The sequence below is a fragment of the Cavia porcellus genome, unplaced genomic scaffold (assembly GCF_034190915.1).
Source record: "Cavia porcellus strain 051 isolate PalLab524CR breed Dunkin Hartley unplaced genomic scaffold, mCavPor4.1 scaffold_6, whole genome shotgun sequence".
NCBI lineage: Eukaryota > Metazoa > Chordata > Mammalia > Rodentia > Caviidae > Cavia > Cavia porcellus.
In genome coordinates, this window is record NW_026947489.1 from 99,215,699 (window position 1) to 99,231,392 (window position 15,694).

Genomic DNA, 15,694 nt, shown 5'->3' on the forward strand with positions numbered 1-15,694 from the left:
ACGGTATCAGCTTCAGCATCTAATTAAAAGTATATGAATATTCATTCTGTCATATTTTGTGTCTTCTTTAATTATTAAATTTATATCTGTATTCCACATTTCCCTCAGAATTTTTTCTTAGTGTAATACATTTAATTTTGGAAGTGTTTATTTATCATCAATATTATCATTGAAATTTCAAATTTCATTTTATATCCTGTTACTATAAAACTCCAAGTATTTTTTAAAAAGAACTTTTCCTTGTTGAATTGTTATTACAGTTATCATCAAAATAACTGGTCAAAACAAATAGGTTATTAATTTATATAAATAATTATGAACCATAAACTTAAGATTTTACTGTTTCTTTCAGTGAGATGATGGGCTTTTTAAAATGTTCTAATGCAGTCATGTATCTATGATGGAATATTGACAATGTTATAGTGTTAGAGGTAAACTCTGAAAAATCTGGTTCTCATTAATCTGTACAGGGGACAGGAGAAGTGTGCATAGCCATGACACTTAGCCCTTTGATCACCTTTTGAATTATGTCAGATTACTATGTAATCTGTCATCAAACTGTATTTTTAATGATCTGAAAGCTGGTAGCTCCTTTAAAATGGTAAAGCTATCTAAAACTTCTGGACTTGCAAAAGCATTTCTTACCCCATCATTAAAGTCTTTCATTTGCTTTTTCAATTTCTGGGAAAAATTCCAAAAGTACTTTACCAAGATTTATCAAATAACTATTAGTTATACTCATCACTTTTTCACTTAGAGCACGATGGATCACCCAGCTTATTCAGAAAGAATTGAGAAAATCAAAACATTAATTTCATTGTCAATACTATTTTTAATAAGATATTTTGTGTTTCAAATATGTTTATTGAAATCTTGAAACTCTAGCTCTTGCATATTTAACTTAATGAAAATATCCACCCTATGACCAATCAGCCAATTCAAGATTAACCTTCTCTCAGTAAAGACCTAACTTCATTTTTTTAATTAAAAACTGTTTCAAAATATGTTTCAACAAATGCTAAAAACCACTGACACATAATTATGAAGATCACACTCTATGGAGAAATGCTAAAAACTGTCAATATTAAAATAATGTAGTTATAAAATAGAATTTGACTTATTGGCATGTTATAAAGCCAAGATAAAACAATTTACTGAACTTGTGATAATACAAAGAAATATACAGCTAACATTCTCAGTTAATTATAAATGTAAGTATATGACAAAAGGCATAAGATTTACTCAGTAGATGGGTTTATATGCGTACTGAACTTTGGGGATATAAATAATTAAGCAAGAATTGAAAATTTTAAAATAAGCAGAAATAATTCAGTTAATTTTAGTATTTCTCTTAAGCAAAGTTCCTTCTGTATTTAAAAGACAAAAAAGTTATATAATGCATAAATCTATTTAGTCCAGCTACTAGCAATAAATTTTCTCTTTTTTATATGAAGTAGAAATCAGCACAAATATTTCAAAAAATGCTTTGGCAAAAATGGCTTTAACTGCTTTTTAAAATAATGTCTAAAAAGATGCAAAATTATGTCTATGTTTTATCCAGTACATCTTGAAATTTTTGGTTGCTCTCAAAAAGATTTCAGTCACATTTAGAATAATCAGTATCATTAACCTTCAGAGTCTTTTGCTTTCCAAAGATACTTTCCTTTCCAGCTAATGTCATAATTTAGACGTGAATATGAAAAACAGCTGAGAGGAATTGCTTTCATTTAAATGTGTGCCTTAAAAATCTGTTTTCAGGACCTGATGTGTCCTGCGAGTTCTCTCTTGGCTCTGGTCTAAAGAAACTGTCCTTCAAGAGCAAACACTTTGAGAATAAATGGCTGGAAAGGATAAAACGAACTGGAAACTTTCATAACCACAAATCACACACACACGCACACACGCACACACACACACACACACACACACACACACACACACACACACACACTTTACCATATATCTGAATTCAGAAGATTGCCATATTGGGGAAAAGGCAAAATCTCTAACACCTTTCTCACCAAAAATATTTAGAAAACACCAAAGTAATTAGTGGAGGTCTGAGGGTTTTACAGTTCATAAAGGAAGGCTTCTCCTTTGCTTGATTCTCCACTTCCTCTCCATCCCCGCCCCGCCTTTGTTTCTGCATGGCAGGGTAATGCGCTGTGAAATTTAGGATGAATGATGCACACATCTTCTTTTGGAAGCTAATGAAGGATTATGAAAAACCTGAGTGTATTATTGGGAAGATCGTTTTAGTCAAGAAACCAAATAAAAACTGAAACTCTGAAAAAGATTTTCTTAAAATTATGTATGCTTGAATTTCTCCGGGGAAATGTTTAGGAGCCTGGGGAATGCAATGCACTTGAAGTGGTTTGGAGATCACTGATCTAAGCTGCCTCAAGGAGTCAAAATCAATGCAGCCTAGGGTGAGAGAAACAAGCATCTAGAGGGAGCTGGAAATTAAAATGTTTGGGATATGGTAGATACAAAGAATGCAAATCCACCAAGTCCATGTAAAGCATGGCAAATTCCTGACTCTTCGGGAAGGTGAAATGACTTCAAATGCCCTCCAAGGAGAACAGGGCCATTTTTCTCCCATACATAGTGAAAACAGTACCACAATTAACCTTCCATAGCTGCTTCCCCGCAGTGAGTACATGTAACCCATGGACAGTGGGTGACTGAAATACACTGACTGACAACCCTCCAGGCTGCAACAGAGACTGTATCTGCTCCCCAACTTTATTTTCTCAGCTACAAGTGAGTATTTGAGGCCTTTGGCAATCCTAAAGGTGGAGTCCTAAGGCAAACGCATGGCGCTCCAGGTCTTATGATTGAAAATTTGCCTATTTTAACTTTTTGTGAGTGTAGGTATAAAATGTGGTAAGACTGTATGTCCAATGCACTGACTCTTTGGGTTTTCCAGAGACTTAGAGAAACAGTAGATATTGACAGTTCCTAAGACACCCTTCCCACTGTTGTAGACAGTTATGGAGAAAATCTTCCTTCCTGTACCCTGGCATGAAACCCTGCTGGCTGAGTAAGATTTAAGCTTTACTTTATTTTGTGTGCTGGTCAGTTGTTTGATGGCTTTTGTTTACAGAAATGGGATAGAAGACATATGAACATTTTGGAAATCAATTTCTCATCCAGCACATACACTTGGATTATCTGTTTCTTGTCATTTAATTGCATTGCAGCTTCTACTTACCTATACAGGACCTCGTGGCTGAGCAACACCTGAGTATTAAACAGAATAGGAAGCAAATTTTGAGCTCAGTTTCAGAGCATCCTTAGTATTCATTTAACAACCAACAGTCTGAGTCATTTCTGAACTTTCTGGAAGCAAAATCTAGATTGCCCATGTAATTCCAAAAAGATCCACAGGAGTACGGTTATTTGGAAGAATGGTTTCTTGAAGTTGAGAAGGACTCCCTAACAGATGACAGACACCCCTCCTGCACAGGACCCAACCACATTCCTCTAAGCACCCAAGGTGGGGTGTTGGGAATCACACCACCTCCAAGGACACACTCCCCACCCCTCCAGGCCACCTCACTGCCAGAAGGATGAATTATGATTGATGAGTTTCGAAGAAGAAACTAAGCAAGATCAGCTTTGCCTTTTCCCTCAGGAAAGTCCCCCTAGGCTGAGATTTGTCTTTAAGATTGGTGCTTTTCTCTCAGTTGAGGTCTAGGGAGGTCGACTTTTATCTGGGACCAGAAAGAGAAGTTTAATTGTGAGGTGAAGTTTTAACAAGTTTACTTAGTTTTAGACTCAAAGCTGTGTTTCCTGGTCAGTTACATTTTAATACAAGTGGTATATAATTATCACAAACTAAATGAATAGATGAGTGAATATAACACCCATTCACATGAAACTGAATCACAAATTCAGACATACAGGTGAAAATCAGTTTATTCAATAGAGCATCCCTTAAATCATCTTCAAGCAAACCAATTTTTGTCAGTCAAATTTTCTCCTTTTGTTGCCCATCCAGCTAATCCTTTGCTCCAAGGTAGACTAATCATAAATGCTCGTTAATTTTCATTAACTAACACTTAAGCCTTAAAATATGTTCCCTACCAAGAAGTTAAATGATCTTAATAAGCAATTAGGAGATTAAGAGCTGTTTTCCAGCAAAACCCATTAGGTTATATTGTAACATAGCAGGTCTATAGTGAGTAAATGGATGACACAGGCCAAAGAGTGTTACCCCTAACAGCATGTGTTCTTACCCCTAACAACAACCCACTGAAGAGACGAGGAAACCAGGGATCAGGAAAAGTGAATAACTTGCTCAAGTCTGCATAGTCAGTCAAGATTTGACGTCGCCAAATTCTGTATGTGGTCCACTAGCTCACAATGCCCACATTTGTAAACTTACATCCTGTCATCAGTGGAAGGAACCTTGCAAATCATCCAGTCCAACCTGCACCTACTGTCTATGTCCTCTCAGTGACAGTTTGTACATTTTAGTAACAATCAAGTCCCTTCCACCCTGTGGCAGCCCACTGCTTCACAGACTTATTTTGACATGACATAGCCTGTAAGTTATATCCACTGGCCCTAAATCTGTCCATCTCAAAGCACAGAACCTTGTAGGGAGTGGAGCACTCACGTGTAGATTAAGCACCCCCTGCCCCCCAATTCATTCCTCACTAACCTTGATCTTCAGCCCTTCCCCATCCTCCTAGGAATGTCCTTTGAGCACAAATACTACCCATTACCCATTACTCATCCAGGGCCTGAACCACATCCTCCTTGTATGCACTGTTTCACCACATTGTTTTGTTTTGTTTTGTTTTGTTTCGTTTCTTTTCTTTTTGGTATGTTTTGAGACCGAGGGGAAAAGATTATTCTTTTGTGTAAAGAGCACATGTAGCTCCTTAGTACTAAAAGAGTATTTCCCACATTGCATTTCCTGAAATACCAGCTTCCCAGAATAAGTAAATATTTACTTTAACTTAAAAATAGTGATTCTTCAAGTGTAGAATGTACTGCTTAACAATCTATGCCAGGAACTATGAAGGTCACTAGAGATACGTGCTTAGAAATACACAATCCAAACTCTTGCCTATGGAAAGCTCAAGCCAATCAGGAAATATTATAATGCATGAGGACCTTTTGGAAGATTTTTGTGCAGAATGGCATACCATAGAAGTTCTGATGTAAAGAAGCAAATTCCATTTACGTGAAGACACTGCAAATACAGGGTCGTGGTACCATTCCTAGCGTCCCAGGCAGTAGTATTGGAGTCATTCATTTAGGAAACACATGATTACAACACTGAGCATAAATTACACTGCCTTCATCCAGTTCCATTCTAAGGTCACTAATGTCCATATGGAGATTTTATGATTCATAAAGAAGGTAAAGATCAGCCAAATATTACCTACTATGAGCATGGAAAGCTCAAACCATTAGAGTCTGGGTGGACTCTAGAGCATAGTAGCTTAGAGGGAAGGAAAAAAAGCAGAAGAGAAGGGGATTACCAGGAAGAAAACAAATGATGCAGACACTTAGAGGAAAAACCCTGTCATCTCCAGCCAGACCAGAGAGGCCAGTGGGCTGACAAACCCTAATAAAAGGGTAGAAGATCCAGCTCAGCTCCCAGGTTGGGCACTGATGGCCCAGCTGTTCAGACAGTGAGATAGGGACAGACCCAAAAGTAGGCACATTAGATAGGACACCCCACCTTGAGTAATGTCAGAATAAGGAAAAAGCATAATGCACTATGCCTTGGCTTTTGACAAAAGGCCTCAGAGGGATCCTGAAAGCCGCGGGGAGCTTTTCCCAGGATTCTGTGACCTATAGCATCAAGGACGCTGACTCTTTTGCTCCCTGGTACGAAGAGTTGCTGCGTTCTCACCCAACTTAACACTTCCATTTAAGCCTATTCTATAAAAATGGCTGCAGAACTGTGGCTACATCTGTACCCTGCTTGGTCCTTTTCACTGACTTCACTAATTTTCCACATCAGTCTTTTGATTTCTTCACCCATCTTAGGCCCCATGTCCCACCTGTCCTCTGCAAGTTGATGGTTCAGTTTGGGGTATGAGCCCCAGCTTGCACTTCTGACTTTCCCTCCACGTGACTGACAGCACTGGCTCAGGAGCTTAAGATGTCGTCCTCAGTGTCTCAGTACCCCCGTGTTCCAGTACCCCAGCATCCCAACACCCCTGCACTCCAGCCTTTGATTCCCTACTTCCATTTGTCCCAGATTCTCAGGAAAGGGAGAGTTGGCTTTTGAGAATCTTTTGTGATTGGGAAAGAGAAGATGCCTGGGGCCAGCCACACTGACATGTTTGTGGGACAGAGGGACTTGGATTGTGGCAGGTAATTCAGGTCAGCAGGGAATCAGCTACAAAGACCTGGGGCCTCTGCAAAATGAGCCATAGAAAGAAACACAAGCGACTCTGATTCCAGTAGAGGATGAATTTGGAGAGTGGCGTGTTATTTATGGGAGAGTTTCATTTGGTGATGGGAAGAGAATGACAAATATGTAACACAGTTTTCAGTAACTATAAATAACATGTAAATACCTTTCATAATGAAAACCTTGTGTACTGGGAAGCTTTTAAAATAGCAAAGGGCAAGAAGGAAACATGTGTTTTAACCATACTACACGCTATGTACTTTGCACTTGTCCTTCTTGCAAAGGTTTCTCACATCATAGATCACTGGGGTGAAGGAAACTGACCGAGTTCCCATAGTGAAAACACAGTTTGAAAGTACATCTGTCTGGCCCCCAAATCCTCCTTCTTTCCAGAATCAAACATGAGCCTGCTTAGAAGCAGGAGCTGGACTGTGTGACCTTTCTAGATTCTCCTCTGTTGACAGGACTTATTTCCTTGGTTTGGCTTATTTCCTACAGGTGCCTTAAGTCTTTGAGGATAATACGATCTTTTGGGTGCATTGTAAAGAGTAAGTCAACATAGAAGATTTAGAATAGAGAGTAGAAAACTGAATGTGTAATTCAGACTTTGCCAACACCTAGCTGTGTGGCTTTGGATAAGTCTTTTCCCTCTCTGGGCTCCAACGTGCACATCTGAAAGATAGAGTTAGGTTAGATGCTCAGGAAGCCTCAGGCAAGCTCTGACATTCTGGTCTCACAGAGGACAGAGTTGACTTTAGTGGTCTAAAAAGGATGCCTCCCAAGGAAGTCCACATAGACACCTTCCCTGAGCCTGGCTCAACCCTCTGTCCTCTCTCCACAAGGACCACAGGAGTGGCGCTCTGCATCCCAGGCTGCACTGACCTGCACCTCCCGTGTCAGGGCCAGCTCCAGCAGCTGGCCGAAGTGCTGGCCCAGCGTGCTCAGGGTCTCACTCACGCAGGCCTTCATCGACTTCAGGACATGTTCGTTCTCCACCTGGAGGCACCTGGGGAGAGGAAACCATGGGTGGGCTCGGGAAAGGGGTCCTGAACCATTTCTTGGACCAGATGTAGACCTGCTCTGGGCCTGGTATGTGGAAAGAAGAGACCGGGGAAAAATCAGTCTGCGGGGATGTCTGGCTGGAGACAGAGATTCATGGCCTCTGTTACTAGGACATAAGGTCAGGAAAAGTGGCAGATCCATACCCCTGGGCTTCTCCTTCAGATACCTGCCCATCCTCGCAGCCAGAGTTTATGTTCTCAGTGGTGTCAGGATGGGGCTTCAGGGGTGGGAAGCTGTGAAGTAGGCCCTGGGGTGCCAGGAACTGCTAGCACTCACACTGAAGATGTGAGGCAAGGCCTGTGGCCCTTCACCAACTGTCTTCCCACCACATGCAGGAAGCAGGCTGGGGGTGTTCTTCCCACCGGAAGAACGTGGAGAATCGGGTTCAGGTTCATCCCCTGCAAATATTCCATCCAAGTAGGTCACAGACCCCATGGAGCACCCAAAGGTGCCAAGATCTATGTCTGTCCTCTACGGCAGGTCTGGCAGGGGTGAGCCAAAGTACATGTACACACCCAGGAGTGTGTGCACGTGAGTGTACGGGCATACATCTGAGTGTGAATATATATGTGTTTATGTGTGCAAAAGTCAGAGAAGAGGGCATGAGTGTATTTCTGTGATGGAGTGAGAGTGTGTTTACATATCCATGTATGAGCACATGAGTGTCTGTGGACATCTGTGTGTATAAGGACGTGAGTGTCAGCTTTCACCTTTCCTTGATTTTGGGGGCCATGGGGGCTTTCAAGGCTGTGAGAACCTGTTCCCTGTTACCAACTCCTGAATATCCTCTTTTCTTCCCAAGCACAGATCTCTCCACTGCCTTTTATCTCGCTTTTAGGGCCTAAAAGTGGAGCAGAAAATCTCAAAGCAATTCTTTGAGGCCTCTTAAACAAGTCAATTAAGGAAAACTCCTGGCCCACCCTCAGGCCTCTGGGTTCTCCCCATCCTTCCCAGTCACAGGATGAGGGGCCAGCCCTGGGACCCGGGGTCCAGATTTACCTTTCTGTAACTGCAGAGAGCTCCGAACATTTCTCCATTAGCAGCTTCTCAACCTATAGGAAAATAAATTGGTGCTCTTCAGTTCAATAAGCATCAGCTCAGAATCCCGCTGCTGTACTGGGCACACTGAGTCCAAAAAGTAGAGAATCAAATAATCCAACTTGGGGAGGAGGAATTGAACGTTAACACTGTGATATGGGTGGAAAAGAGATCTGCTGCTTCAGGAGCACACGGAAATAAAACTGAGCAGTTAGGTGTGAAGGGCATCTGAGTTCTAAGCAGGAAGGCTCCATCTGCTATAAAGCTGGTGCTCACAATCACCGTGCAGCTTCTCACGGTGCTTGGTGCTTCCCTCAGAGGCTGGGCGGGTTAAATGAGATAGCTGTAAAAAGCATTTAGCTTTAGCACAGTCCTAGCACGCTGCAGACACTCAGTAAAGGCCTTTACTGTCCTTTTTTCCTTGCTGTGTTGGAAAAGGGGGCAAGCTGAAGGCCAGGAAAGGCTCCAACCTCATGCATTCCCATTGCAATGCAGCCTCTCACCCAGCGCCCACTCAGCCCCACCCCAGGGCAGCTGACCTGGCCCATTTCCTGCGAGGGGCTCCTGTTGGCCGCGCTGTACTCGCTGACCATGGAGCGGGCGTGGCAAGTGAGCCGCACGCTCATGCTGTGCACGCGCGCCCAGCGGTCCTGGGCCAGCTTCTGCCCAATCCTGCGCAGCTCGGTGCTGATGACCCAGCCTCGCTTGAGCAGCAGCTGCAGAGAGTCTCCAGGGCTGGGTCCTCCCGCCAGGATGAGATCGCCCTGCGTATCCTCCTCCAGGCTGATGGGCTTCGCCTGCAGGACGCACATGCACTCACACTCGGTCATGAGCTTCAGGTCTTCCATCCAGCGCTGGACAGAGTCCACCTGCAGCAGGTGCAGCCTGCAGGAGGGAATAGGGAAGAATGACTATCAACAGGCCACGCCATGCAGAGGCCTTAATCCCATCCCTTAATCCCATCATATACATGTTTACTAAGCATGTATATGATCCCAGGCCATCAGATATTTCACTAATCATCTACTGTGTGCTCAGTTCCTTCCATTCACAAACCTTAAACTCAACTCTCTGTATCTCCATCTAACAGATAATAAATAAGACTGAGGCACAAAGTTCAGGGAACAGGTGTCCAGACTGATAAACAGCTGGTAATGAGGGCTGGCAGACTAATTGATGACCTTACAATGAGGGGGAAAGGGAAGTAACCTAAACATAAAATAATAGTTACTTAAGTGAGTGAGCTATGGAAGAGTCACATGGTTATATAGTATGCATTTACTTGAAATAATGCTTTCCAGGAAGTTTACAGAAAAGGAAATGTGTATTAAGTAGAGAAAGCAATATATAAAATGTAAATATAAACAAAAACTATGCCAATAAGGCTTAAAAGCCATATCTAGAGACAGGGCTTAAAAAGAAGACTAAAAATGTGACAGATCGTTATGGATGATGAAAATAAATTCTTCAATTTTTTTCCTAATTTCCAATTTTCTATAGGGAGCATATGAACCACTCTTGTAATGAATCAAAATTAACTCTATTAGTACATAGCACAAGAATATAGATTAGATTGTAAGTCATAAATAAAGTCCACTCTGGAATTCCCTTAGTCAAATAAGTCAGTAATATCAGATAATTAATGAGGCACTGAATACTTGATGAGTGCCATATATTTAATGCTATATAAGTTCCAGGCACAGTGGGGGAAAGTGGAGACAAAGACTTCCAGCCTCCCCTCTCCGGGAGTGTTTACACTGCACAAGGAAGCAAGACCAGTAAATGAGGAAGCAAAAGACAACAATAGATTTCATCATCATTCCATGATCAGAGAAGACACATATAAGTAATCACTGAAGCTGAGCTCAAAGCTCTGTTTTCAATTGTAGGTATCTTCTGATTAGTCTTTCTGTGCCTGACCTGCCTCAAGCCATTCTCCATCTGACACTCATTCATTCATTCACCCATTCATTCTACAAATACGCACTTGGTGCTCACAGTGTGCCAGGTAATGTTCCCAGACTGAGCTGTAGCAGCAAACACTTTCCTTATAAGAGTTGCACCCAAGGGAGAGGGCAGTCAATTAAAGAAGCAATGAATGTGCTGGAGATAACATGCAATGGGTACATTGCTAGAAAGCAAAACAGAAAAGAAGTCTGGGGATGGCTTAGATTGAAAGGGGAGTTGGGCATTATTGTTTAAAGTGAGTGGATCAGAGAAGGCTCATTGAGAAAGGACATTTGGGCAAAGAGTTGGATAAAGAGGGAGGGAGCCGCGTGAAAACTCAGGGATAAATTGTTACAGGGAAAGAGAACAGCAAGTGAAAAGGCTCTGAGGCAGAATTACCCTTAGGGTACATGAAGAACAATGAGTTGGAGGAGCTGGAGAAATGTCAGAAGGGATGAGAGATGAGGTGAGAGTGATGGAGGCAGATGTGAGGCTGACTCTATAGGGCTGTGTAGGAAAGGGTGAAGACTTGCCTTCTGCAGAGCTCATACAACAAACAAAAGGCACTGATGGAGCCAACCCAGTGGAGCAAAGGTATCAAGTAGGATTGGAATGATAAAGTCATAGTCCAATCATCAAGGCTAAGTCTGACTTCCAGCCGATGAATGTTTAATGAGAAGGAGAAGGCCTTCTGGAAACAAATGCAGCTGTTTGACTGTAACACTTTAACTTTTAACCACAACACTTAGCAAGTTTAACCATGGAATCTGACCTTGTGATTTCTTATAGAACTCTGCCTTTTGAGCCATTAAAAATAAAAAATCACTAATGACCTTTCTCTTCATGAAAAGAGCCATTATATTTTATTTTTAAAAAGCTTGAACATGCTGGTTTATATATAAAATATCCCCCCAAATGTTCACATATTTGGACACTGATTAAATCATCAAGGGGCTGTACCCATCAGTGAGTCCATCTACTAATGAGTTCGGTAAATAATTTTCTGCTAGGAAGAGGAGCTTGATGAGAGTGGTCACTGGAGTGGCCCAGAAGGACGCATCTTCCTCCCTGGCTCCTCCCGTCACTCTGCTTCCTGACAACCATGAGTTGAGCCATTTTTCCTGAGCCAGCTGCTCCTCTGCCAGGCAGTTTCTGCCTCAGAGCCAGCCATAAAAGGAAACCATGAGCCCAAATAAACCTTTCCTCCTTTAAATTGTGGGTGTTGGTATTGTGCCCAGTAACAGGAAAGTGACTAAGACAATATACATACAGGCATGCGTCGAGATGGGAATGGTTCACCTGAAATATGGAATTACAGTGATCTGCTTCCCATTCTGTATTATAAACTCTCTTAGCTTTACCTATGTGGGACTATAGCACATATACCATTTGATTCTAAGCATTCCTAGTCTTCTGCACATTATTATCACACCCTTTTCTGTGCCTTCTCCCTTGGTCAAAGTAACCTAGTATGCATCGTTCCACATTTATTTCTTTGAATTCACACATTCCTACACAACTAACTGTACATATATTTTTAGGGTTTCTTGACACATTGCTTTTGTCATAAATATAATCACAATATACACATCTTGCTGCATTTTGGTCTTCATACTTAACATAAAAATCATCCCAAATTATACAGTAGAATCATAAAGTGTTTTTTTCAAAGTCTGAAATGTCTAAAAATTATTGTTACCACAATGTATGAAACTATTTTCCCATTGCTGGGTACTCACTTGGTTTCCGGTTCGTGACCACTATAAATAACACAATAATGAACATCCTTGTATAAGTGTCTTGTATCTTAATTCTATGGTGTAGACTGTATTCAGTGGACACTGCCATATTGGCTTCCAGAAGCAATGATGCTTCACATTTCCCCAAAATGTATTAGAACTTTCTAGATTGATATTAAAATATGTTACTCCTCTGATTAAATTCTTCAGTGTCTCCCAGGGCACTGGCCCCTGGTAGGTAAAAATCCCAGAAAATCAGATAGGAGGCTTTCACATCTGGTCCCAACTTCCCTTTTCACATAGTTCTTTTTGTATATTATCCCAACTCCCAACACCCTTACCATAAACGCACCCCACACACACTCTGTCTCCCTACTTTCCAGACACACCTCTTTCTCTCCCAAACCCCTGTAGCCTCAAGCATACCTTTCCTTCCTCCCTTCCTTCTTCCCTGCCTTACGTACTTTTATGGACCCCCTAATACCTATCTGCAAATGTGTCACCTCCTCTGAAAAGCTCCAAGCAGAGCTCACCAACCCTTCCCCGGGTTCCTGCATCCTCCACTGGAGCACTGGTGATGTTTTATCTGTCACTGATTTTTGCCTGAACTCTCTGAAGTCCTGTGGGGGACAGTCTCTATTACTGGTTTTTGGCAGTGCCTGAGTATATATTAGTAACTCACTTAATGCACGCCAATAAACCACTGGGCAAGTGTCTGTCGTGTATCGCTCCACCTCTCTACCTAAACAAAGATTCTCTATGTCTGCACCCTCATGGGCTACCCAGTGAGTGCCCCAAGACTGATCTGATGAGGATAGGGATACAGAGATGGTAAAACATGATCACTGAGTCCTAGAGACACCTGGGAGACACAGTGGGGTTTAAAAGGTGACAAATGATCCTATCAGTTAGTGACTCACTAACTCCATGAACACTCTGCAGTAAACATCTGTTGCTTTGTTTTCCAGCATCTCTTCCTCCCCATCTGTCAGTAGAGACAACTTCCTGAGGCAGTTGCCTGCCAGCAGCTTCTCCCTTCTCTTTGAAAAGATTCCTGTTCCCAAGCAAGGAATGATCCCCAGGGCATTCCTGGGAAAGGTAAACACATCCCTGGCCACAGGGATAGATAGATCCAGGGATAATCTAATCAAGTTGCATGAACCCAATTCTCTCTCCAAATTGTTAACACTTAGAACCAAGAGTCGAGTCACAGGAACATGTTGGTATCCACGGGTCACGTAAATGATGGCAGCTTTTTAGTTGCTCCAGGGGAAATTTCAGGATCATTTGGGAAGCAGGGAGAGAAGTCTTTGTGTTAATTTATCTTGTTTATAAGTAAATGAACATTTTCTAAAACACAAGCACACAAGTGACTAGGCAGAGTTGCTACTCCTTAAAGTAAGGATCTTCAGGGGATGTCCCCTCCAGCTAGAGCTCAAGAAAAGACACTTGGAGGTGGCTGTGCAGCAGATAGGGTTTGAAAACATCAAGACACGCGCCATTGGAAGCCGCCACCGCTGCAGCATCTGAATCAGCTTCGCAGGGAGAGAGAGGCGTGAAAGCTCTGAGAACAGGAATCAGTGAATGGAGTTGAGAGTGGGACGGGCGGGGAGCCGTGCATCGACCTGTGGTGAGTGAGGGAAACGGGCACTCTTCCATGATCTAGGAGGCTCCAACAGGGGACATTCTGGGACCGGGCAGACTTGCCGGAACAGGGTGCTGTAGTGACTTCAGTCACATATCCCCCTCTCAAGAGGGATTGGTGAGCAGTGCCTAGCCTACGTGACTCTGCTGGCTGAGACCCAGTAGGCTAGCACAGCCCAGGTCCCAGTGCCTAGCGGTGAAGCCTTCGGTAGGTTGACCTGGAGGGGCAGGCCCCACATAGGCTGTCTGGTGCATAACTCCCTGGTGTGCTGCGGTGGGTGGGAAGACCTAGCCAGAGCAGTTCAAACAGACTGTGCCTGACAGGGAAGGAAGCTGGGCCTCCTATATATGCTTGTATATAAGGAAGAAAGAATATAGGAAGAGGGAGTAACAAGAAAAGCCCCTCGGCCCCCAATCCTGAGAAACAGGCAATAACAAACACGGCACCAAAAGACATAAAGCGCTATCTCCAGAGCTTCATAGACGAGTTCAGGAACGAAGTCATTAATGACCTGAAGCAAGACATAAGCAGAATAGTTAGAGAAAAGCTAAGCACCACCCAAGAAAAAACAGATGGTGGAATGGAAGAACAGAAAGAAAGGGGAGAATTGTTTGATGGAGAAAATAGAGAAAACAGAATACATGAAGCAGGCTCAAAGAGATTACCAAGAAACTAAAAAGTTTTGACTGATGTTCTTCTATTCTGTTTTGCTTAATAGTACCAGGTTTGAAAGTTTAGGCAACAGCTGTGAAGATAGTGGGATTCATTATGATGCCCATTCTGGTTGACTATTGTCTACTTTTGAAAACCTGTAATGTTTCCCATGTTTTGGTTTTGTTGGTTTTGTTCTTTACTGTTTTGTTCAATTTTATTATAACTGATGATATAGGCAATTCTATTTGAGATAGCGGGAGGCATTATGGTAACCATTGTTGATCACCTTGTATTATGTTTTTACATTATCTATTGTGTCCACCCTTTGGATTTGACCGACTCTGTTCTGTTATGTCACATTTGGTTTTACTCTCTTCCAAAAAAGTAATAAGAACCGTGGGAGTAATAAAACCCAAAATGTGTAATAGTCATTTTACAAGAGACAGGAAAAGAAAGTGCACTAAACGATATAACTGCATGTATATCTAAGTGTATAAGATAGACAATGATATTACTGAGTTTTGTTGGATCATTGAACAGAACTTTTTGCAGTCTCACTGTTTGAATGTCCACTTTATATGCTTTAATTTTGTAACTTGAACAAATATTTCTAAGATGACAATATGTAATCCAGTAACTAGTGATTTCCTACTGTTTAGTTTTTTCTGAAATTCTGTGTAACTTGTACACTTTTTCTGCTTTTTTCCCTTTTTTCTCCTTAAATAAATTTTTTTTTAAAAGCACTCACTAGAGGAAAAAAAAGAAAGAAAACATCAAAACAGGGGAAGCATAATCCAGAGTAGAACAGTCAAAGAAACAAGGAGGAAGTTTCCTGGACTAGAGTTTTACCATCCATAAGAGAGGGGAGTGTAAGGAGGAAAGACAGAGAGGTGAACCAAGGCCTTGTCTTGAGAAGCACTGAATGTCAGAGAGGGAGCAAAGCATTTACCCTGAAAGCCCTGAAAGCTGCTGAAAGAAAACAGGGAAGCACAGCAGAGGTGGGGACCAGTGGTGTCGAAAGACGGCTAATTTACAGCACTGGGACTAGCACTTGACCAAAGAAAACTTGTGTTCTGGAGCAAGAGCTCTAGAATCTTCTGAATGAAGACTCACATATCCTAGCAGGATATCTTAGATTTCTGTGACTGTGACAAAGTACCTGAGATAACAACTCATGAGGGGGAAAAATTTATTCTGTTTCATGGTTTCAGACACTTCAGTCCATGC

General features: G+C 42.0%; 1 protein-coding gene across 4 annotated transcripts in view; it reads right to left on the bottom strand.

The window, feature by feature from the left end:
• Insc (INSC spindle orientation adaptor protein) overlaps positions 1–15,694 on the bottom strand; it is a 132,356-nt gene that overhangs the window by 59,887 nt on the left and 56,775 nt on the right. For all 4 annotated transcript variants that reach the window (XM_013148100.3, XM_063251851.1, XM_063251852.1 and 1 more), the window contains 3 exons: positions 9,022–9,367; positions 8,444–8,496; positions 7,265–7,388 (listed from right to left, as the gene is read on the bottom strand). In XM_013148100.3, coding sequence (XP_013003554.1) covers positions 7,265–7,388; positions 8,444–8,496; positions 9,022–9,367 — 523 coding nt within the window. The remainder of the gene's footprint in view (positions 1–7,264; positions 7,389–8,443; positions 8,497–9,021; positions 9,368–15,694) is intronic.